This window comes from Chiroxiphia lanceolata, chromosome 12, assembly GCF_009829145.1.
Source record: "Chiroxiphia lanceolata isolate bChiLan1 chromosome 12, bChiLan1.pri, whole genome shotgun sequence".
Lineage (NCBI taxonomy): Eukaryota > Metazoa > Chordata > Aves > Passeriformes > Pipridae > Chiroxiphia > Chiroxiphia lanceolata.
The window spans coordinates 8619114-8642898 of record NC_045648.1 but is presented as its reverse complement, the minus strand read 5'-3'; the positions used below and the strand labels follow the sequence as shown (position 1 = coordinate 8642898).

The window sequence follows — 23785 nt, the reverse complement described above, 5'->3', positions numbered from 1 at the left end:
CTCCCAGACCTGCTCTGGGTTGTCAAGGGGGAAATTTCTTAATGCTTTTGACTGAGGTGAAACAACATAGATTTTTATACCAGAGATTTGGCATTGGGGTAGAGGGAAGGAAATACAGAGAAGAGCTGGGCACAATACCCCCAGCTTGTCATGTCTAACCACTAACTTGTCATGTCTAACCACTAACCTCTGCTTCTTTCTAGCAGCTGAACTTAACATTAACCACTGGAAAAGATTCCTCCAGCTCACATGGGAGACAGCAGGATTTTGGTGCTGATATATTGCAATTGCCCCTCAATTGAGGTCAGTGGGGCAAAGGCAGGTGACAGTCAGTACCAAGTGATACTATCTGAGTTGTGGAAAACCATGTTAATTCAAAGCTGCCTGACCCAGAGAAGAGACACTTTGTTAACTGCAAACTCATCCTGGTGCAATAGTATAACACCATGTTGTGTTAAATCCGTAACAGAACAGCCTTCAAAAGCTATTTTAGTCAATTAATAACAGTTGGACTCTTTAGCACATAGTTACCATCGTCTACTTATTATGTACTTAAAATGCAATTATAGACAGGAAAATAATGTTCGTTTTCTATTGACCTCATTTTACTTGAGTGAATTGAGTCTACTTCTCATCTGCATTCACAGTCCCAGCTGCTTCCTGACTGAAACAGATCCTGTAGGCTTTTTATATCCAGTAGCAATGCAGCAACACCATATGTAAGGCCAGGGTGTGTGGAGGAGCTAGGATGTCTCCTGGCTCCTGAATTGTTAGACTGTTCCAAGTTCCAGTGCGGAATCATTCCCAGGATGGTGATTCATGAGGTAGCAAAGAACCTCCATCCAGTTCCCAGGCTAAGATTTTAGGGTTAGAAAAGCAATGTTGTTTCTGAAGCTTAAAGGAGAGAGTCCCTGTCTATAACAGAGCACATCTCTGAGACTATTAGTTATCCAACAGACTGGCAGTAAAAAGAGTGAATATATAGTGAAGTTTTCCTAAGCATACATAAATAGCAAACCATCACACTTTCACTGGAAGAAGCAAAATTTGCAAACAGGACAAGTTATTTTGCTTTGAAACGATGTATGAAGACAGTCCAGTCAGGTGCATTTCAACAATCAACAAACTGCATCTGAAATTCAGGGCAGTGCACAAGAACTCCCAAACCCATAAATGCTCATGTTCCCTGAATGTCATTGATGCAAGTCACTTGCTACCATAATTAGCTCTGCCAGAAGATCTGAAATAGAAGGGAATGGAGGGGAGTCCCTGCAGCATAAACTGGCAGGTCCATGTACCAGAGTGGTGTGTAGTAAGGATGCCCCCAATTTCTCAAAAACAGATCTGCATTTATTCCTAACCATGGCACTTACAGTGTCATTTGATGGACAGATATGCATAGGCTGGCTACATTTCACCATCAGATTGCTAATACAGTTTCAAGGTTATATTTTTAAGAAACCTGGCAGATTCTTTGGTTGGTATCCACTGCAGTAGGTCACCAAGAAAAAAATACACACAAACCCACTCCAGTGCAGCATTCAAAAAACTGCTTCATAAGCTTAAGAGAAGTTTTGAGCTGGGACAAGACAGCCTATCAGTACTTAAGACTACTGGAAGACTTACTTCAAATTATACCTATAGAAGATGCCAAAGGAATAATTTGGACACCATTCTTTGTGGTCAAGCGTAAGTTTTTATGCTGCTACTGTAATATTTAAACACTTTAATATTGCATATCAAATAGAAATGGCCATATCAAACATCAGGTAATTGTTGGCACTTATTTTTCAAAGTCAAAACTCTGCTTGGACTTCCCTTTGAGAAAATTAGGGTTTTATTAGCTGGCAGAGAAGGGGAGGTGATACCAAGGGCAATTTGGTTTGGGAATGCAGTGTTCCCATCAGAGCATCCTTTCTGGCAGTAAGGTTTTCCTCAGAGAGAAAGTTCAGCAGGATTTCCTGAGACTGCTTATCTCTCAGACCTGATTTTATGGAGGCCTTGGAAGATGTTGAGGTGGTGCCTTCAGACATGGGGACCCACCCAGCAACGCACAAACTCCACTGTCTTTCTCATTGCACAGTCAGAAATGAGTCAGTGTGTGGGATGAAAAAAGTTGAGGGGGAGGAGGGTTAAAGTTTGTGCTTGTCATATCACCGCACAATATGGGAAATGCCAAGTGTAGGCTGCCAGCCTATACAGCCCACTGATTTCATATAGATGTCTTGGAAGCACAAACCTTACTCACTCTGAGTATCACACTGGATCTCCCTCTCCTCAGCCCTGACCCACCAGATGTCCATGTGAATAATAAAGCTGTTCTTGATTTTCCTGCTCATGGGGGACATCTGCCACAGGGACGATGACATTTGTGTTTTGGTTAGCCCCAAAACACTGGGTTAAGGTGAAGCAATCAGAAAATTCTAGCTGCCCACAGTCTGCCTGGTTGCAGTCAATGCAATTTTTATGAGGCATTTTATTATTAAAAGAATTTCTCTAGTAGTCAACCCACCCACTGCCAGTCCCACATTTTCAAAACTAATTTAGTTTAAGGATGCTCGCAGTCAAGTCAATACAAGCCAGCCATTATTCTCTGCTAGGGAAAAGTCATTCAAAGAGAGGTACCCAGCCATGTGCAGACCATATTTTAGCATGCCAATAAAGTGCTATTTTCTAGCTTGGTGCTGTACATCTCACTGCTTTCCAATGGTTTGCAGTTGCAATGTTCATTCAACCCAGGAAGGGTGCCTTAGGCAGATCTGCCACACAAGCCCAATTATTCACTCTGGGTATCACCACAGGTTGCTGACCTTGGTAACATGACATGCATCAGGCTGTTTGTGAGCAGGCTCTCCAGCCTCCTTCCTGCACTCCATCTTCATTAGCCACCAGCAATTACATGTCTTTCCTACTCTGAGGCTTGGCATATTTACAAGAACTAAATTTTATAGCAGTCTCAGGCTACTTTCCATATCTGACCCCCACCCTCAGAGCTTCGGGTGCAGTCACTGTACATGGATAGAGATCTTGATGAAATCTCCATTTGCAAACTTCAGTTTGCAGAGCAGACAAAGAGAAGGCACAGCACTGTCAGGCACAGACTTGAATTACAGTGGCAGCATGGAGGTTTCTGCTAGTAAAGGAGCTTCCTTGTATCTTTTCTTAATATATTACTCTTAGTTAATGCTTAGTTTCACCTTATTCAGAATAATAGGTCACATGATTTTATTTGCTTTCCTTTGGAAATGTTGACTCTTCAACTCATCTAAAATTGAGGTCTGTGCTTCCCTGTTACAAGTGACTTGAACAATCCTGCTCTAAATAGCCAACTTGAAGCAAAACATGACTCTTTGCCTTGTCCTGTCATAGAGAATCCCTGTGACATTTGTTAGCTCCCACTGCACAAAACCTGAGCATCTTGCATATCACTGCATCCCAGGCTGTACCTACACAGAGATTTCAACCCAAAGGAAAAATGCTGGGTTTTTTTAGAGGGAAGCATTTTCCCCCAACCACTGCAACCAATAACAGGGGAGAAAATCAGAGGTTTTGTTATTTCTGTGAATCAGAAACTCTGCAGAACAAGTGAAAACCAGTTGCCCTTGTTTGCCTTCTAAAAGAAGGCCTATGCTGAACCACAATGGAATTACAAATCTCTTTCTGCCACTTCATTATCCCCCTCCTCCATCAAAACCCTGTTTTAAGCGGTCTGACTGTTGCTGGCACACGAGCAGGAGCAGCTTCTGAGCACAGTAATGATGGAACAGCACCAGGCAGAACTGCAGCTGAGCAACAGAAAAGCAAGGTCTGCTTTTGAGCTGAGTGTCCTGTCTTTCCAGATGCTCCAGGCTCAGCTGCAGCACATTGAACCTGTGGGAGATCTGGAGTCACTCTGTACTGTGAGGCTCAGCACTAGGATCATCAAGAAGACCTTGCAGAGAAAACAGTTCAAGGGGAAAGAAAGAGTACTTAGTCAAAAAAAACCTATTTCATATCTGCACTTGTGCATATATGAAAATTTGCCTTAGAAAAGGCTAGTTCTGTGTTGAGGTATGACTGCAATCCTTTAGTTCCTATCCTAATATAAATCTTAACACAGATGTACACCAAAGGAGGTAGGAAAATTTAGTTAATCCTGATAGTATCATCAGATCTTGCTCCCTGCGTAGTTTTACAGATCGTTGGCTGGATGATCTGTACTGAGTTACATGTCTGGAGAGATGAGGCTCAAAGGTAATTCTCTCTTTTTCAGCACACACAGATTTGGGGATGTAATTTCTATCTCTTAGATGTGTACTTGCTTCTGGTCCAAAGTCAAGAGTGCTGCAAGACAACTCTCCATTGCCTGCATTTGCAATTAACTAAACCTCCAAGAGCATGGACATAAAATGAGCCTGTGACAATAAAGGAATACAAGTCAGGGGACAAGCAGAGACCCAATGGGACACATTTCTCCTTATTATTCATAGGACTGAGCTGTTTGAGTTTAGTTTCCTTTCATGCATGAAAAAGCTTTGAGGAATCTCATTACTGTACTGAATATAAATATATTTGATAATAAAGAGACAAAGTTAAACTAGAAGCAAAGATCAGTGTCTGGTTTTAAAAGTATTAGAGCTATATTACTTACTGATACAAATAGAGATTGAAGCTGAAATTGGAGCAGACCTTAAATATCTTCTGTTTTCTTAAGGGGAGTTACCAGGAGGTAGCTGGAAAGCAGTAGCAATCCAAGAAATAAGAACCTAAGAAACCTGTTGCTGGGTCAGACCAGTGGTCTGTCCAGCTCAGCACTACCGAGAGGAGATGCTCTCTAGGAGCACTGTGTAAGCCTGGCCACTTCTGGCAGCCCGTCCTCTGACATCCACAACTGCTGTATCAGAGGGAAGATCTCTGTTTAGTACTTTCAGGGTCTATGGACCTGTCATCCATATCTCATCCAACTCAAAAAGCCACCTTTATTCCAAACTCAAGAGTCCCATCCTCTTCAAACACTTATAAAGCAACTAATCATCCCTTTGACCATTTCAGTTATTCTAAAGAGAACTCCCTAATACTGGGTATCTATTCCTCAGCACACTGACCTGCTTTCAAACCCCAGTGAACCCAGTCCACCAGAAACCAAAATAATAAGAGTGGCTACAAGGGGGTGAAGAAGTCAGTGTGATCTCTGCAAGGGAGAAAAGACCTTCCAAACTGCTGAGTCAGTCCAGGTAAGCCCTCGTCGCTCCCTGTACATTAGGTTCACTTAAAAATGTTCCTTGTGGCTAATGGCGCATTAATAAAGTATTGGCTGTCTGGGACTGTTGGGTGCTGTGCCAAAAACAGTCTTTTGTAAATTGAACATGTACAAAGGTTCTGGCAGTCTGATTCCCAATGACCCACTGACAAGCTACTGATCCAGCTGAAGATGTGGAGATGGAATGTAATTGTACACAATCTTTTTAATCAAGGACTACACTTCCAATAATCTGCTGCAGTGACAGAGAAAACAACATCAGGCTGTAATACATGTCTGGAATCAAAGCCCTTTTCAGTACAGTCTTAATTAAAGAGTGTCTCTGACTACAAGTTTTATAGAAAAGTCAATGAGCTTCCAGCTGAGGAAAGGACCTTTCTTGATGTGATGCACACGTAGTTAGAGCATGATCAGAAAAAAAAACATGTAGAAACACAGGTAACACTCAGGCTGTGCTTATACTTGGTACTATCATTAATACAGACTGGGTTCTGGGGGAAGGAGGGAATGAAAAGGCATTAATCACCTCCAAAATCCCAAGCACAGGAAAAGCTACGGCCAAAGCCATCACTAGCACCAATCAGAGCTGCTGCAGGGATGCTACATCACAGCCTGGCCTGCAGCAGCCCCCCAGGGCACGAGTGCCTGAGGATTTCACCTAAAGGTGATCCAGAGAACATGACCCAGAAACAGGAATGACAACCAGGGTAAGAGTCATCAGGTGGCTTTTCACTTCTTGGACAGCTCTTCAATGTCAGGCTGTGCTGGTGGTCATTAAATCAGTATTCTCCCCACCTCATGCCACTAAATCCCAGTCAGAAAGTGGTCTGTTGCTTCACCATTCTCAGAGATAATTTTTGACTGTTCTCTGCCTTTGATTAAACATAAACTGCATTTTACACCCATCCATCTGGCACTTCTCATAAATACATTCTGCAACTAAAAGATACTCAGAGTTTACAAGTTTAATTTGCCATCCCTCCATATAACCAAATTATAACATAACCTGTCACAGAGGTCAAGCTTAACAGTATTTTGTAGAATCACAGAACAGTTTGGGTTGGAAGGGACTTTAAAGGTCATCTAGCTCCAACCCCCCTGCAGTGGGTCATGATGTCTTTAACTAAATCAAGTTCCTCAGAGCACCATCAACCTGACTTTGAATATTTCCAGGGATGGGGCATCCACCACCTCTCTGTGGTGTTTCACCTGTGCCAGTGTTTCGCCACCTTCATTGTAAAAATTTTCTTCCTTATATCTAATCCAAATAATCCCTGGTTTGTTTTAAATCAAAACTTTAAAACCATTACCCTTTGTCTCATCACAACAGACCCTGCTAAAAAGTTTGCCCCCATTTGCGTGTATTGCTCTTTACCAGCCAGTCTTGATGCCAAAAAGTAGTCTTGGACACATTTGATTTACTACAACAGATATTGCCCACACGTCCTGGGAAGGACAAGAGGCAGAGACAGTGAACAGCTGGGACTCAGACTCAGGATCCTGACTGATCCTCGCTCGTCTGAGCAATGGGCCATTTATCCTTTCTCCCGGCCTCGCTCAGTGACACGCCAAATTTGGAGGCTGCTATATTTGTTACCTACCTACAGAGTTATAGACTAGAGTTCAATTATCCTTAAATTCTTATCAGGATCCTTCACTCCAGCCAGTGCTGTCATGGAAAATGTAATGCATGTCCTGACTCAAGGTTTTGGTTCATTTGTAATAAAAATCATCTGGCCTCCCTCTGAAGGAAGATGCGATCCATCCCTGCTGGGAGACAGTGGAAAATATAGTTTATGTGGGTGCCAACTGGATCTTCATCAGAAAGAAGCTTTTGTGCTGCATTCACGTGCAGAGCTGTGAGGATGGGGGGGGAGGGGTCTGAAAATGGGAAGATTTTCTGTGATGTTGAGCTGTTTGGCTGCTTGCACTGGTTCCAGATGGTGCTGGAGGCACTCAGTGTCTCTGAAAACAGGCCAATTTTCATTCTCCCAGTTCTTTTAGTAACAAGAGAAAAACTGTTCTCTTGAGGAAAGAAAACAGGGAATAACTAGTAATGATATTTCTACTTCCCTTGTTGGCAAATTAGAACCAAAATTAGCTAACATGCTGCAACAGTTCTGGCTTTCCAGCTGGAGAGGGGAACAGCAGTGAGCTTCTCTGGGTGTCTCACATAGCACAAACCACTGCTCCCTGAAACAGCCCTAATCTAAACTCACTCAGATCACCTGGGCCCCTTAACTCTTCATTTCAGATCTTCAATTATTTTTAGTTCCAATTCCTCATACCAGTGAGGAGAGAAATCTGTTTAAGTAGGGCTGTTTTTACTAATCTTTTCTAAGGGTTTCTCATCCTTACCCAACAATATTTCTGGCCTCTGGGGCTGTTCCTTCTGTGGGTCAATTTTTGCCCAGTGACCTGGCAACAGATGCTGACAGTGTTTAACACCATGTCCTGCTTTGCAGTCAAGTCCATACTCCTACTACATCTCAGAGCTTATTAATTCAGTCTTTAAGACTCCTTTGCAAGATTTTTTTCAATTTAAGATCGGATGTTCAGCTGGCATCACACCTCCGACTGGATCGCCACAAAGAATCAGAGCAGTGGCACAGTAAGTTACAAGTGTGAGCACAAGTTACAAACATACATCCTCACCCTCCTCCTCAGATTAAACCAGTTCAGAAAAGGAACAGACACTGTCAGCTTTGCTGCACTGAAAAATTTTTTCATTGCTTTGCTGAAAGTTCTCCTGGCTAACAGCCATGGTTTAATTTATAAAATAACTGATAGGACCAACAGGCATGTTTCTCTCCTTTCAGAGGATTTAAACAGCAGAGAGTTTAAAAAGCAGATACTCCATTAAAATAAGTTTATATCATATCTATTCAGACCTCACAAGCCATGGCTTAAAAGCCAAATCCATTTGTTTCTCTAAGACTCCTTTACTTTTGTCACTCTCCATGATGAAAGGGGATGCACACACTGTGAGTCACAGCAGTGATAAGGAAAGCAGCTTCAGCCCCCTTATCAAAACAAGCATTGAATGAAGGGTGGTCCTGCTGCAGACAGATGTTCCTTTTCAAGCTCATCTAAACTTTGCATACCACGGGTATTGCTTTGTGTTTTCCTGGCATTATCTACTAAAGGATGAAACAAAGTTCCCCACAGCCCCTGGGGGAAGCCAGTGCCGCAAGGAGGATGGGTTGGTTGAACCACCTTACAAAATCCCTGCAGCTCTCACACCACAGCACAAACATACAGGGAACTTGTCCCTGCAGCACACACAGGAGACACAGAGCTCCTTTCTCAAGGGATGAACTGGGCTCTTGGCTCACCCACTGCTCAGATCCTGGTCAGCCAAGGACAGCACAGGAGATGTAGCAAAGCCCCTGAGCTGGGGTCTGAGGGAACATTGGATGGCCTTTCTTCTCCTGCTCCCCTATGGATTGCAAAGGAATCAATACAAAGACATCATCACAACCCCCTCCTGGCTTACCTGCCCTTTTTTAATTAATATATGTTACTTAATTCCAAGCACTTCCCACTATTGGGTCCAACAACCAGCAACTCATAAGGTCCATCACAGATTCTTACCCCACTTTTCTACCACTTCCTATCTCTGAGAAAGATTCCTAGATGTTCTCAGGCTCTCACTTCAGCAAAGTTTATTTAAGGATTATCCACACAAGTTGATCTTTAGGAGACTGGAGGCACTTTTCACTCCAGATCCCAACTGTCCATCACTTCACTCAATAGCTCTAAACAGCAACTTGCTGCCAACCACAACCATCTCTTTTTTTATCTTTTGTTAACAAGTAATTGCACATACTCCTTAAGTGCAAGAGAAACGATTATTTGATTTAGGATGCTCTCAAATTACAAGCAGCCCACAGTTATTTTAAGTGTATGCTGCATTTTTTCTCAATAAAGATTAATATTATTCTTGCCACAGGCCTATGTAAGAAGGAAACATGTTGCTGTGCAACAGCAATTTTTAAAACTTTCTCCCAACTGATTTATGTATTTATTAATTTTGAACTTTTTGGGCACTCGTAAATGATGTCTTCAGTCTTCTGAGGGAATACTGACATCCAGTGATTTACAACTGGCTAAAAGCAAGTTTGGGGAAGGGAGATTATTTTTCTCTTGATCATAACTGAGAGGGCTAGATTCAATAAAGGAGTTTGCATAAATTAAGCTGAGCATAAAGATTTAAAATCAATATGTAGAGCAAGGAAAAAAAAAAACAACAACCGAAACAAAACACCGAACAGTGGGTTAAAAACAAAGATTAAACCTGCCTGTGTACTACAGGTACACAGGAGAATTCATGCTCACAGGAAGACAGAGTTACTGAAATGAAGTATTGATTTTCTGCTGAGAGAATTGTAAGTATAAAAGGACAATTAGTTTTTAGACTAAGCTAACAGTCATATTATTGCTCTCTGGATATAGCAAGAAGCTCATCTGTCTATATCTGTCTACAGCATTTGACTCCTGTGCTCAGAGGCAGCGAGTTTTTAATCGAAACTAGATTGTTAAGAATATTAGAGTATGATTAAGTGTCCAGGCTATTCCTTTATAGATTTGAACTTCAAATTGAAGGTGACTTCATTTGACAAACACACATAACATAGACCTGAAGCAGCACTTCACCTTCTTTCCTGGTCATTCACCTCTACTCCCTTGCCCTAGCAGCACTCTGTTCAGCTGAGTCCCCTCACAAGGGATTTGGGGTTATTTGTGGCTTGTTCTTCTCAGAGTTCCCATCCTACATCTTAGAACTCCTTTCCACACCAATATGGAAAAAAACCAGGTTTGTCATCCAGCAAGTTTTAAGAGTTTTTCTGATTGAATTTATTTTCTATGTTTTTAAGTCTTGGTGTATCAGTTCAGATAAATCAAGTAGTTTTGTTTAAACAACTGAATTTTCCCTTTAAATTCCGGCCATTTTTGAAAGAAATAGGTTAAAAAATCCAATCCCTAACTAATTATGCAGACTCCTCAGCAGTATCAATTCAAACCTGGTCAATCTTTCACTATGAATTAAAAATGGGTTATTTTCGCTTGTTTGAGAAGAAATATTGATATGACTTCAGGCTTGAACATCACTCTTTGTATCACGACTGTTGTTCTAGGGAATGCCTGACAAACAAATCCATCCCGTGTACGACTGTATCCGATTGCCTCAGGCTGTCGCCGGAGCGATTCCCAACTGCTTAACGAACCCGTCACGCCCACATCCTGCCTGATGAGCAATTGTCAATTATTATCTTCTGTTTTCAGAGCACACCGGTGAGAACTGCTTCCAGGTCTGGGTGGAGGTGAACCTGAGCGGAGCCTGAACGCCGTTAAAGCCCCACTGACTAACAAAAACTTTTAAAATATGACTACAGTGAGGATTTTATCTCCACAATGCTGCTATGCTGGGATGTGACAGGCTTCCTACCCAGGTCTGGAAGGTAGGGATCGGCTTGCATACATGAAATCACATCATTTCCCTTCCTTCCCCTCCCTGTACGTATGTTGTTTTGGGAAAGGAGTATAGAAGAAAAAAAAGTGGGTTTTTTATATATCCTATGGGTTGAGATGAGTTGGAACATGATTAACCAGCATAGGAGCTAGCTCTCTGCAATGTATGTGGTACATTATTACTTGATATTTAAAGTGACAGTGCCAAGATTGTCAGGTCTGGAAAAAAAAATAAACCATATCTTTTAAAGTATCTTGCACAGGGAAGACTGCAAAATTTAGGCACACTGATGAGCACAAGCATTACAGAGAGTCTGTAACAGAGCTGGTACACTAAAGAGGATGACAACATCTGCCTGCTTGTGTACATAAGGTCATAAAAATGGAATATATCCTCTCTTCTGTGGCAATCCTTCTTGAAAAGAGCACTGGGAAACAAAGCGAACAGCAAAGGCCAAATGCTCAGGATGGATTCTTCACTGAGGTACCAAAGTTCTTGATCCCCAGGCTGCAGAATCTCCTGATTGCAAGAACGGTCAGACAAACACAAGCCAGGGGGACCAGGGCATCAAAAATAGGTGATGCAAACCCTTCTGAGGAGACACAACTGCTTCCCGGTCCTAGCCCTCTGCAACCCACAAGGAGCCAAGTCCACAGAGTAATTTTGGTACTGAATTACATGACCATCACGAGCCAGCACAGCTCCATTCCTGGATGAGCCTGCCTGTGTCACTCATCTATTCTCAGAAGAGTTAGAGGGGAAGAGATTGCAGTGAAAAACTGGGGGATTTATAGCAGAACATACACTCAGCACTGCTAAACTGCCTAATGGTTTGAATCAGGGATTGTCCTTCTTCATCTTTTGGCTTTGTTTAGACCAAATTACATTTTCAACAAATCTGAAGAAATTAAAAAAAAATACAATTCTAAAGCTCAGTGCTGTCAAGCTGGAAAAAAGTAATTTTCTACAATTCAGCTATTCATAGAAAGCTTGATCATTCAAGTGTGAAACTTTATAACTGTTTCTGCTGATCTCTTCTTTTTTTCCACACACACAATGCTGTCAACAACAGCCGTGCTAGTAAACAAGAGCAAAACATCCAGTCAACCAGTCTGTAGCTGGAGTGAGAGTTAATTTCAGTAGCACCCACGGATTTCACAAGCAAGACTGAGAAAAACTGACTGCAAAACCATTGTGCTCACCTCCACAGCACATCCCCTAGGGCTGAGATAGATGGTAGGATGTGCAGGCACCTCCTCCAGCATGGACCAACCTGTCAGACACTTCCATGCCCCACTCCAAGCCTGGCCATACCACTGGGTATCAGGGAGATGAGAAGGGAAGTTGAAGGAAATGAAAATTAAGCAGGACAAGTTGTGCAGCTATTACAGAGATGGAAGACCACAAGTACCTGAGAGACAGGAGGGAGCAGGACATAGCATGTCCATGGTAATACTTGGAAGCTGGATTTTCTCAAGAGGAACCAGCCTGGGTGAACACATGCAAATAACTCCTTTTACGTTTGGGGACTGTCTCTTGCTGGTCCCAACGTGCCTGATCTAGAACAGTGATATGTTCCAGCCATAATAAAGTAACCTGGAGACAACTGCCTTGAAAATAGCCCTATTCCAGCATCCAGATCTGTTCAGCACCAATAAGTCTCTGCACTGCCAAACCCACTTTGCAATTGCAGTAACCTATGCCATGGAACACCAAATGCCTCCTGGCACCCAACCCACCTGCGACTCGGATGAGCACGGGTGTTATGTGCAGCTCTGACAAGGTGAGGAGTCTTTCCCCTCTGACAGTGCTGGTACACAGACAGATTCAGGTGAGCAGCCAAGCTGTGAGCAAGAAGAGTGAATTTGGAAAGCCAGACACTTCTGCCCAGTCCCAAAATATATATTCTCCACCAGTAGTGACTTAATGCATAATAGGAGTTCAGCATCAAAATATTATCTGGTTTATAGGGAGAGCAGAAGGAAGGAAGACATGTGATTTATACAGCCTCAAGAATATAGCTTTTTGGAAAAAATATTTCTATTCCCACTGAAAATGCCTACTTTTCACCAAAAGGGATCAATATAAACCTGAAACCACTAGGTTCAAGCTGCCCTTGTAATGTCCTGTGCAAACAACAGCTCAGATACCTTACACTTTCATTCTGCTCTCTGGGTAAAGGTTTCTGCCTGGCCTATCCTTTCCATAACATGCTTTTCCCTTCCAGCAGGAAAGGGGCTGCTGACAGTTTTCCTAGGAAACATCTTCCAGCCACAGTCCTGGGGCAGAGGGAAGCAGAGGGATGCAGCACTTAAACCAGACTCCTGTGAGATTTTGTGATGTCATTTTGAAGAGAAAAATCTCCAAGGGATGGAACTCAAAACCTGTGATCATTTTCCAAGTAAATGATTCATCTTTTCAAAGAAAGTACATTTGATTGAAAATGCAGTTTTCCCTCAAAGATCGGTACTGATGGAAATTACCAGGTAGTTCTGATATTCTGCAGGAGGTAACTTAGTGTGAAATAACCCCACATGGTACAATAGCCAGAATGTCAGAAGACAAAAATCAAATCCATCCTGTTGGACCTTCACAAGTCCTTTCCCACAGGAAAGGACTGGGCTGCATTAGTAGTTTTGATAACAATTTTGTGTTCATAAAGTATTCATACTTAATACTCAGCCTTGCTGACGAACCTTTTTTTCATCACATGAAGTTATAAACTGCAAAGTAAGATCTCTTGGCTGGTGAAATAGAGCAGTAGCAGAGTCTTCTGGGAATATTAGACCTCTGATCAGGCCAGGTGAGCATTACAAGCCTGACCCCACTCCTCAGTGATTTCTTCATGAGCTCCTAAGGATGTGACTGGTAAATCCATGAGATGATGGGATGTCTGCTTGGTTTCATTCACTTTGTGTCATCAGCTTCTTTCATCTCCCTGCTGCAGGACTGGCTGTCGCAGTAATTTCTATGCTTTCAGGAAATTAAAAAAATCTGACATCCTTGCACTTAAAATAGTCTCGAGAGCCCAGGTGATTTATACTTGCCTTGTGGGATCCAAGAGGTTGTGAGGCTGGAAAACAACTTGAAAAGAAGTAAATTATGAGACAGGGAAAGAACTGCAAATTTTTGTTCTAAAAGGTCTTCAGTTCACCCTGAGGAAGATTTGCAGGGCACAGGAGTTCAGGAATCACTAGGACACCCAGTGCAGCATGATGCTGCAGGAACAGGATGCTCCAGCCAGATGTGAACCACTACTGCAACAGCCCTGCCAGCACCATCAGCTCACTGGAAACATAACCAGGCAAACTTGGCTGTGCAGATAAAACCTGTACCTGGGATTTCCTCACTGCATAAATGCAGTGACAGAGAGCAGCTGGGCCATTTGATACCCAAGTTTCACCCAATCCTCCCTATGGCTCAATATCTTCTCATTCCCGTCTATCGACTCCAAATGAAGCAGGAACTAGTTTTCAGATTGAGTATTGCATTTGATGCAAATGACTTTGTTGTTTTATTTGCTTTAAATAGGCATTCCCTATTCCTGATCTTCTTCATTGTAACCCTCAACACTTCTACCCCCCACCGTGGCCAAAGGTGAATGTCAGAAAAAGTTTCCCCCTTCCTTGGGCAGTGACTCAATTCCATAAGTCAGACCAGTTCCTCTCCTTCAGCATCATCACGCAAAGCAATTTGTGTTACCAGCTGATGAACTATGCAGAAGAAAACTTGCAGAGGTAGAAAGGTCTCAGTCACTGCTGAGGCCATTTTGGTTATGGATTCACACAAGGAGGCCAGAAGAGACCTTCAGCTATGCAGACATCTGCATTGGATAAGATAATCCTTGTTCTAATCACACAATCACCTGTACCTCTCTGGGTGATGAAATACCCACTTAAAAATGATATTGCTCCTAAAAAAAAAAAAAAAATCTTCTACTTCCTGGAGAACTTATGAGTACTGGAAATTAAAAGATTATGGAAAATAAGTACGCATAATTTTCACTTTGCTTTGTGCCAGTAAGAGACAGAGAATGTTTGGACAGAGAGAAAAATTGGGATAGAAACAGTCTGCTGTGCCATTTGTCTGATCTTTCACACTAGCAGAGGAATGGAAATATTTTTATGATTAGGAAATGCTGAGACAAGAACAGAATGCCTCTTTTAAGAGATGATATTTCAAGTGGATAGCTTTCATTCATTACTGCTTCTCTTTCCTTTGTTAACATCTCATTTTAGTGCCTAATATTTTAGCAAGAAGCGTTTGTGGGCTAAATTAACATGGAGATGAGGTTTCTTCTGCTCACAGCTCTCAGTTACCTAAGCTGTGACATCTCCAGCGGGTTTATTTCCCTGCAACAATGTATCACAGAGGTTTTCTGTTTCAAGTTCTACCCCCAAGTTTCCCCATACCCAGGAGCAGCGATCGCTTGTGCCTGACACCGTGTTTGTTTTGCAGGTGGTTGATGATGTTAGGAGTAAATATAAACCCAGATGAAGAGCGGCATGAGCAATGGAGGGACCAACCCCAGAGCCTGTGTACGTTGACGTGGACAAGGGACTGACATTAGCATGTTTTGTTTTCCTCTGCCTCTTCCTGATTGTGATGATTATTCGCTGTGCAAAAGTCATCATGGACCCTTACAGTGCCATCCCAACGTCCACATGGGAGGAGCAGCATCTAGATGACTGAAAGGACTTCACCAGACAGAGCCATAAAATGCTGTTGTCCAGGAGGCCTTTTCCCACTGGGAAGGCTCACACACAAATGACCATTTTCAGATATGCAGGACAACAGCAATATCTCTAAGAGCACACAGTGTAAATGATTTTTGCTCAACAGGTCAAGATATCAGCAAGCCATTCTGGCAGCACAGTTTACTACTATGCAGCAACCCTTATTTTACAGTAATCATTGTAACTCAAGTAGCACAAGATTCTCCAGACTTTTACCAATATAACTGTTGGTCTAGCACAGTTTGTCCCACCCTCAGTATCACCCACAAATCCTGGGTAACCATCAATACCATGAACAAGCAACAAGAATAGCCTGTCTTTCCTGGAAATAGATTGCTTCAAATATTTCCCTCAGTCACTATAGTAGCATTTCAGAAAAGGCCCGGATTTCACTGGTTTGTGTGCCAGAGCATCTCTAAGCAGAAGTGCTGAAGGACCCCTGGTTAAGTAGGGTTATATGAGTAGATTTACTCTTGACTCACTTGGTTCTGCACAGACTCCTTACCCCACTGCAGCTGTATTTCCAGTAACCAGGATGCAGAAGCACTCAGAATAAGGGGGTACTGGACTAATGTTGACCCTGTAGCACCACCTTGCTCTATCCTACTCATACAAAAACTAGGCATATCCTCTGCCATGGGGCCATGGATTAGTCAAACCACTGACTATGAGCTCGGTAGCCATGAGAAGTCCATGGAGCAGAGCTTGGACACTGCTGGTGTCAAACCCATAGAACTTGCTGTGATTTTCAAAGTGTGATTCCACATGCAACTTCATCCATCTTTTATTTCAGGTGTATTTCAGTGGGATGAGACAGGACTAGAATGACAAGGACAATAAGCAGAGACATTGCTCCTGGCTCTGTCATTCAGACTCCTCAGCAAAACACTTGCAGTAACACACAACAATATGCATTCTACCTCTGAGAGATTCAGCACCTTCAATGGAAGATTTTTCCCACAGATTTGTAAGGTACATTTACTTCTCTCCTTTCATTAAGACAGCCATTATGCAAGAAGTCATAAGTGAACATAGGAGCTCTGGAAATTTATTATTTACCTTTGAGGAGTGGGGACCGCAAGATTCCCATGTCCTCTGTTCCTCATATTCTAAGGTTTCCTCACAGCTGCCTTTTTTTAGTGACTACATGTTCAGCTCATGGGATTGAAAGATGCAATACAGGGCAGGTACTGCAACCACAGTAAGCATCACGAACACACAAGACTTGAAAGCACAAAACTGCAAGAAGGGCATTTCACTACTTCTCTTCCTTACCATCCTACCTGACCTCTAGTTCTTGCCATAAGAGGAAGGAAGGAATTGTGGCAAGGAACTGGGACATAGACTTTGTAAGTTACTGTTCTAGCTCTGACAGATTTGGTTGATGATCACACAAGTCACTTTGTGTGCCTCAGTGCACAATATTATCTTGTCTCACATCGTTTTGTCTATCTCAGTATCAGAAAGTACTTGGAGAGCCTTAGATAGAGACACGTGAATTAAGGTTCTTATTTACAATTCTTCCTGATGAAACTAATAGGGAAGGTCTGGATCGTAGTATACAGCATGGGAAGTTCTCCCCAGGCAAAGGATTTGTCCAGACCCCCATTTACTCTCCCATTTTGATTGCAGGATTTTGAGCCATGCCAAATGGCATCTAGCTTTGCTACGTATTCCACTGATTTCTGAGGATGTGAGGTGCTCAGCACTGTGATTACAGAGATCCCAAAATAGCAGGCTATAAGGCACATGAAGAGTTTTGCATAGATCTTTTGAACTGCACAATTTTTGCTGATCTCTGTTGTAGGAGATCCCGTTCAGGAGGCAGATTTGCAGAGTGGCTTTAATTCTGATGTCCTGTAGCAAGAGTCCTCCACTGCTTCCATTACCCACTGCAGACTGCTCACCAGGCTGTTATTTAGCCTCAGTTTCTGCTAGCCAGTTAATCAGCAGTAACAGAGGACTTTTCTAGGTGTGAATGTTAATGTTCATCACACTTGCAGCAAACACACTGTTCTCTCTTATTCACGAGCGGGTCCATGTGTACCATAGAAATGGATGCCCCACCTCAAAGAGCAACACTTCTGTTTCCAGAAGTTTAGAACCCATTTTTTGTCGTTAAGTCTGGTAACCCACTTTGATACTAGTGGGGCTACTCACAAAAAAAACCAAAACAACCTAATTTCCAGTCTAGGAAACTTTCAGTTTGCAGGTCACCTGCCTGCACACACAGCTGACGCAGAGCAAGGACAAAGCTTGTCCTCACACCTCCCAGTGCCAATACTCCACTCGGTGTTTATCTGCATGCAGAACCCTTTGGCACTGTCACATGTCACTGATAAGCTCCTGTTCAGCTAAGGACTTACGCAGGTGCTTAAGTTTAAGCCTCTGAGCAGGCTGTCCAACTACAGAGAGCAGGGTCGGTCACGTGCCTGTCCTTGGCAGGGCAGGGACAGCAACACACAGTCCTTGCAGGAGCAAAGTCTGTGTAAGAACAAAGGGTTACAAATGCTGGGGAAGCAAACTGACAAATTTCATCCGCAAGAATGTTTACCACTTTTTTCTCTCTTTGTCCAGCTGAGCAAACCATTTTATGGATTTTCCTGAAAATCCTAATGGAAAGACCCCTCTGTGTAGCTCTATTTTCTAATAAAAATGCTCTTGTCCTCCTGGCATAGCCTGTCAAGTCCATCCTTCGGTTGACAAAAAAGTTCTTCAACAACCCCTACATATATCACAGTGTAAAAGTCAATGTGGTTGTTTTTATAGAGATAATGTAAATGCATTCGAACTTCTGCCTTTCCCCACTGGTTCCAGTCACACAACCTCACTACTCTTTAACCAAAAGCAATACTAAACTTCATGCCTAAAGCAGACGTATTATCCTCCCTGCCCTGGGAGTCAGGACCCTCCCACCCAAGGTGCATCACTGCAGCTCCAGCCGGTGCCGAACCCACCGGCAAATCCGCACTCACAGCCAGTGGAAGGTCTGTTTTAGCAGGGGCTGCATCACTGGGCTTGGTAGTAATTTCAGCTGCATGCAACAAGTGCCTCTGCTAGTTTTAGTTCTTTTTTTTATCATTGTGCCATACTACCAGCAATTGCACTCAGAGGAAATAACTCAAACTTGTTGCAAATGTATTTATCTAACGTAATAAACAGCTTCAACATGGAAAACCTCCTTGCTGTCTCTCTTGTGGTTCTCTTCTAGTTGCCAGGACATCTTAAAACACACCCACAACACAACGTGATTTTCAAGAAGGACATACATTCCTGACAGCCCTCCTTACAGTGTGAGAGTAAAGAACTGTTCTCTGTGTAGCTACACCACTACAGCTTCTCAGGAGCTCAGGACAGACCTGACGGATCTCCAGGTGTTCCTGTGGCTCTGCAGGTCAACCCCTCCAAAGGGGCTATTTCAGGTTACTCCCTCAGGAAGAGCACTGAGCTGAGCTTCAGCTCAGTGGGGGACTGCAGCATCTGTATTTCAGCAATTCATTATCAGTAACAAATTGCATACCAAAAGAAACAGGGCCACTGAGACCCAATCCCTCCTGCTAGCAACTGAAAATGAAGAGCATGGAGCATCTGCAGGGTGTCTTTGAAGAAGCCACAGAGTACAGGATATGCAAGGTAAAAAGCACCCAGGGAACTCCTCCTCTTGAAAAAGCTGAAAAAATTGCTAATTCTTTCATCTTGCAAAAAGACTCTGTTGCCTGAAAGCTGGGTGCTTTATAGATCTGCTTGTCCCTGAAGCGAGTCCCGTGGCAGAAGGATCTTTGTGCCTGGAACCCAGTTTGCCACAAAGACTAAATTCCACTGATAAATCCTTACCTGTGTCCTAGTCAGAAGCAGGGGCTGGAGTCGTTATGCTGTTTTCAGAGCAGCTACTATGGCTAATATAAGAACAGACCTGAACTGAAACCAGCAGCAGTTGAATTTGTGCAGATACTCTACAGAACTATGAGCATAGATCTTTTTCTGAAATAACCAGGGACTGATTCTAGCCCTAGAACCACATGAGCAATGCTGCTGCAGCCTGTGCTGTCCAAAGGTGTCCCCAGCTCTCTGGGTCATTACAAGTCTCAGCAGGCAGCTTCAACCCACACTGCTACAGCTCAGAAGTCAGTACAGGACTCAGATGGGGAAAACTGTGCTCAGACTCCAGCAACCTCCATGGCACACACAGGGAGGGTGGCAAGAACAGGAGATCTCAGGTGTTTAACTGGTTCACTTTAGAATCTGTTGATCCAGAAAATAGGAAACGTATAAGAAATGAAGGCAGGGAGTTTTCAAGACAGCCCCAAATTAAACTTTCATGGAGCAGGACTGATTTTGGTCCCCTGGGCTACCTGCAGTTCACATGCAGTCCACCACTAATGCCCAGTGATAACTGAGCCTAAAAGGCCTCAAGATTCCCCACCCAAAGAGACCCAAGGACAGCAGTGACACCATGTGGACTGGCCATTACTGCTGGGATACACAAACATCCCAAAGGAGCAGCCAGACCTGCAGTTTTGCATCTCTGAGGTCAACATGGCAACGCATGGAGTGACAGCCACGCACAGCTCCCCAGTGCACACCCAGCTCAGCCCTGGTCTGTGCTGATCTGCACAACCATCAGCACAGCAGCACCATTGCAATGACTTTATTGAGGTGCCCCTGGTGCCAAAATTCTGCTAAAAGCAGGATGGAAAGTTTAAATTCATCTTCTCTGCTTCCTTACCCTCCCCCTGTCTCTGACCTTGTCTGAATCTGAACCCAGATTCACCAGGCTTCAAACCACTTATTTCAGCTGTCTCATGGTTATACATCTCAGGTGATTTGATTTAAATACCAGAAGTTAAATCCCCAATTTTAACCATGTTTTAATGCTGCAGTGGGAATTCTTGATTACAGTCCACATTTTTGCATTTGCATTTTTAATTTTTTTAGAACTGTTTTCATTAAAAATGGTCACTTTGGCCACTACTTGCTAACCAGGAGGAAAACTCTGCTTGCACACATATTTTTAAAGCAATACAGTTTAAAATTCCTGGTTATTTATTCTCAGGGTTCAATTCAACCCACAACGTCGTAAGAAATTTTGAGTGATACACTTCTTAGTTACAAAGCTCCATGTTTTGTACTGGAACTCGGCCAGGCAGCCCCCAGAGAAAAATCAGAAATCAATCAAAAATGTATTAAAATTGCATTAAATGTTCTGAAACCATAAGGAAAGCAAAGTTTTTCAAAACTTATTTTATATTTAAGATTAATTGGATTTCTCAAGCAGCAGCCATCTCGCCTCTGCAGATCAAAGGAAGTGCCTGGTAGGGGTGAGCAGGCAGCAGATCTGGGCACCCTGCCAGTCCCCAGAGTCCCCTGGGAACAGGGTCCCAGGACTCCACAGCTCCAGGGCTCTTTTAAGGCAGCGGGTCCTGAGCCCTCAAGCACATCTGCCCTGGATCGAGCGCACAGTGAGGAGGGAGACAAGAGACCCTCCTTGTCCTTGCAGCCCCCAACCAACCCCTCTGTATTCATTGCCAAAGGTGTCAATCCCACAGGCTGAGCCAATGGATGCTCAGCTGCCACCAGGGTCTTCTGCTCCTGCAGCATTTCCCTTGGACATTCATTAACTGTGTTAAACCAGCTGTTTCAGCTGCCCAGGGAGCAAATAACATGGAGCAAACAGTGTGAAAATTAGAAAGTACAGATCTGTAATTAGAACTTCATGGAAAACCAGATATCTGTGCAAGAGAGAAAGAGTTCAGGTGAAGAAGTTCTTGGGAATGAGAGAAGATGAGAAGGAACAGCTCACAGCAGATTTGTATGGAGCAGCATGGTGTCAGTACTTCAGCATGTCCCTCACGTATTTCCAAAGCCTTCAATCAATTTTAAAATCTCAGAAATGATCTCTTTCTTTCTCACTAAGCAGCAACAGTGTGGGCATTCTGAACAGAAGCAGCAATCAAGTCTGAGAAATGGCCTCCTGCCTTACTGCTCAAAGCCAAGAGCCACAAGAATATCACCTACTGTCTCTGTCTCTCTTCACAAAGTCACTACGTTGACCCTGAACAGCTACTGAAAGTGTTTTACTTTGAATTATTACTGCCTGGTTAATGAAAGAGTTATGAATATTGCTGACCCAAACATTTTCAACAAAACTCATTTTTTTTTCCATGATATTGCATCTATTTCTAATTAGAAACTCTGCAGAAAACAACTTTAGGTGAAGAATGCCCACATTTCACACCCAAAAGCCATTGGTCCCCTTAAATTCTGAAATACATTTTAGGGTTTTATTCCATGCTTTTCTTCTGACACTTAATTATACCAACAGCACTATTATAAATTATACCCAGCTTTTCCATTACGCACCAACCAGACGATGTTTTGATCTGTAAGAAGATGCATCTCAAAGTATAAAACAGTGGCTGCCCTTAGTTTTCTTAACAGCAAAATACAAAATAGGGTGAAATATTGCCAGGTAGCACAATTCATTGCCCTTACAACCCCCCTGTGATAAGGCAGTTCAACCCAGAAGCACCTCCTGCAGCCCTCCAAGACCTTTCATCCAACATCCCAGCATTACTTACGCCCAGGACCGTGCACTCCAGCGCAAGTTGCTGATGAGAACTGCTGACCTCTGTTGAGCATGAAACACCAGCCAGCAAGAAGGATGCTCCAGGCCAGCATAAGAGCTGTAGTTTCCATTTAGACACATATTTCCATTTCCTCTGGTCAGAAACGCAGGGTCTGTCTTCCCACACAACGTTGCATGACCCTGAGTTAAGCTTCTCAGGTGGCTGACACAGCAGAAAGGTTTTATTTTTCCTCCAGGCTTTTGAAGATCCAAGGAGGATTTTCTTCTCCTACGCCCAGGTGACAAACCCACAAACCTAGGGGCAAGGCAGAGGAAAAGGAGCTCTGCATTTGCTTTTCATTTTTTCTTTTTCATTCTTGCTGGAAGCCAAATTATAAGCAAACTAAGAAAAACAGATCTAAATCAAATGAAAATTAATAAATTCTAAAAGCAGAGAGCCATGATCAAACCTAACTGCAGCAGAAGCTTTTGGAAGTAGAGGTGAAGCTCTTCATAGAGAGGATCAACCCAGCTGAAATTGGCACTTCAAAATTAAACTCTTCTAAGCACCCAGTCAGCACACTGAGCTGAAAGCACCCAAGCCAAAGTACCTTCTCACTCCGAGAGCCTGACCTTTTACCCCTACCTTATAAAGACCCTCCCCCCAAATCACGAGAGCCCCATGACCCTCAATTTAAAGGACAAGGGCACAAAGTGGTTCCAGCTGCCCCAGGGGAGGTGAAGCAAGTGGGAGGTGCCCAGAACACCTGTGTGTTTACCAAAACTTGGGTGAGGATCTGCTTCCACCCCAGGCAGTGGGTGCTGCTGTGGCTATAGTGCTGCTGGTCCTAGGCCAAAGCAATGCTATTTTAAGGCCAGCACTGCCCACTGCAGCACAGATATACCCTTCATTGACCCCTTGACACAGTGTTCCCCAGCAGGGATGAGAATCAGCAGTGCTGGTGGCAGCTGGGCTTGCTGCACTGGGTGAGGACAGCATGGCTATGGGCTCCCCATCTCCTGAGTGCCCACCCAAACAAAGCCCACTACCTTCTCCTGGGGGTGAAAAGAGACTGGCCTTGGGCATACAAAAGAGTTTCTCTCCTTTTTTAGCATCTCCTGGCATTTTGGCCCCCATCCATGCAGAAGGCAGCAGATGGCTCTGAGCTCTGTCCTGAGCGAGGTTTTGGACATTGTCCAGCTCACCTCTGAAACCTGCTGTGCTTGAGCTCCTTTCCAGATATTCTGTACTTTCTGGGAACCTGGAACTTCTCCAGATGTCCCCAGGCTAGACAAGCTCAGATCAGTCACCTTGGGGCCACAGGAGGACTTTACCAGCTCCCACCCATGCCCAGCACGGTGCAGCACTGCTTGGCCAGACACTGCAGGTGGTGACCCCAGGATGCACAGAGTGGCCACAGCAGATGCAAAGCCACCCTCCTCCCTCAGGGCTGGGGCTGTGAGTGGAAGTCTGGCTCTGAGGACTCTGGGATGGGAGCAAGCTTGGGGGGATCTGTGGCTGGGTGCCTCCATCCTGCCAGTGTTTGGTGGGCTCTCAGCACCACTGACCTTCTGCCTCACAAAGCAATGAGCCCAACTTCCACTTGCTGGCAGCAGTTGCTGCACCCAGTTGGCTCTTTGAGAGAGGAACTCATTGCTTATGTACAGGACTCGCCTTTACCTTGCCCAAAGCTCAGGAAGAGCACTATGGATTTACAGTTTCCCTAAGCATTCCTGTGATCAGAAACCCTTGACAACACAGTCCTTCTTGG

The 23785-nt window shown here is 43.6% G+C and overlaps 1 protein-coding gene across 4 annotated transcripts in view; it reads left to right on the top strand.

Moving 5' to 3' along the window:
• The window catches only part of CTXND1 (cortexin domain containing 1), a 34316-nt gene extending 15703 nt beyond the window's left edge, over positions 1 to 18613 (top strand). Inside the window, exons 2-4 of one of the 4 annotated variants that reach the window (XM_032700701.1) lie at positions 873 to 884; positions 10526 to 10701; positions 15171 to 18613. In XM_032700701.1, coding sequence (XP_032556592.1) covers positions 15225 to 15404 — 180 coding nt within the window. In that variant the 5' untranslated portion in view covers positions 873 to 884; positions 10526 to 10701; positions 15171 to 15224 and the 3' untranslated portion in view covers positions 15405 to 18613. Of the gene's footprint in view, positions 1 to 872; positions 885 to 10525; positions 10702 to 12992; positions 13114 to 15170 lie in introns of those variants that run through there. The other 3 variants (XM_032700700.1, XM_032700703.1, XM_032700702.1) reach the window with 3 other exon arrangements.
• Positions 18614 to 23785: the final 5172 nt, after the last annotated feature.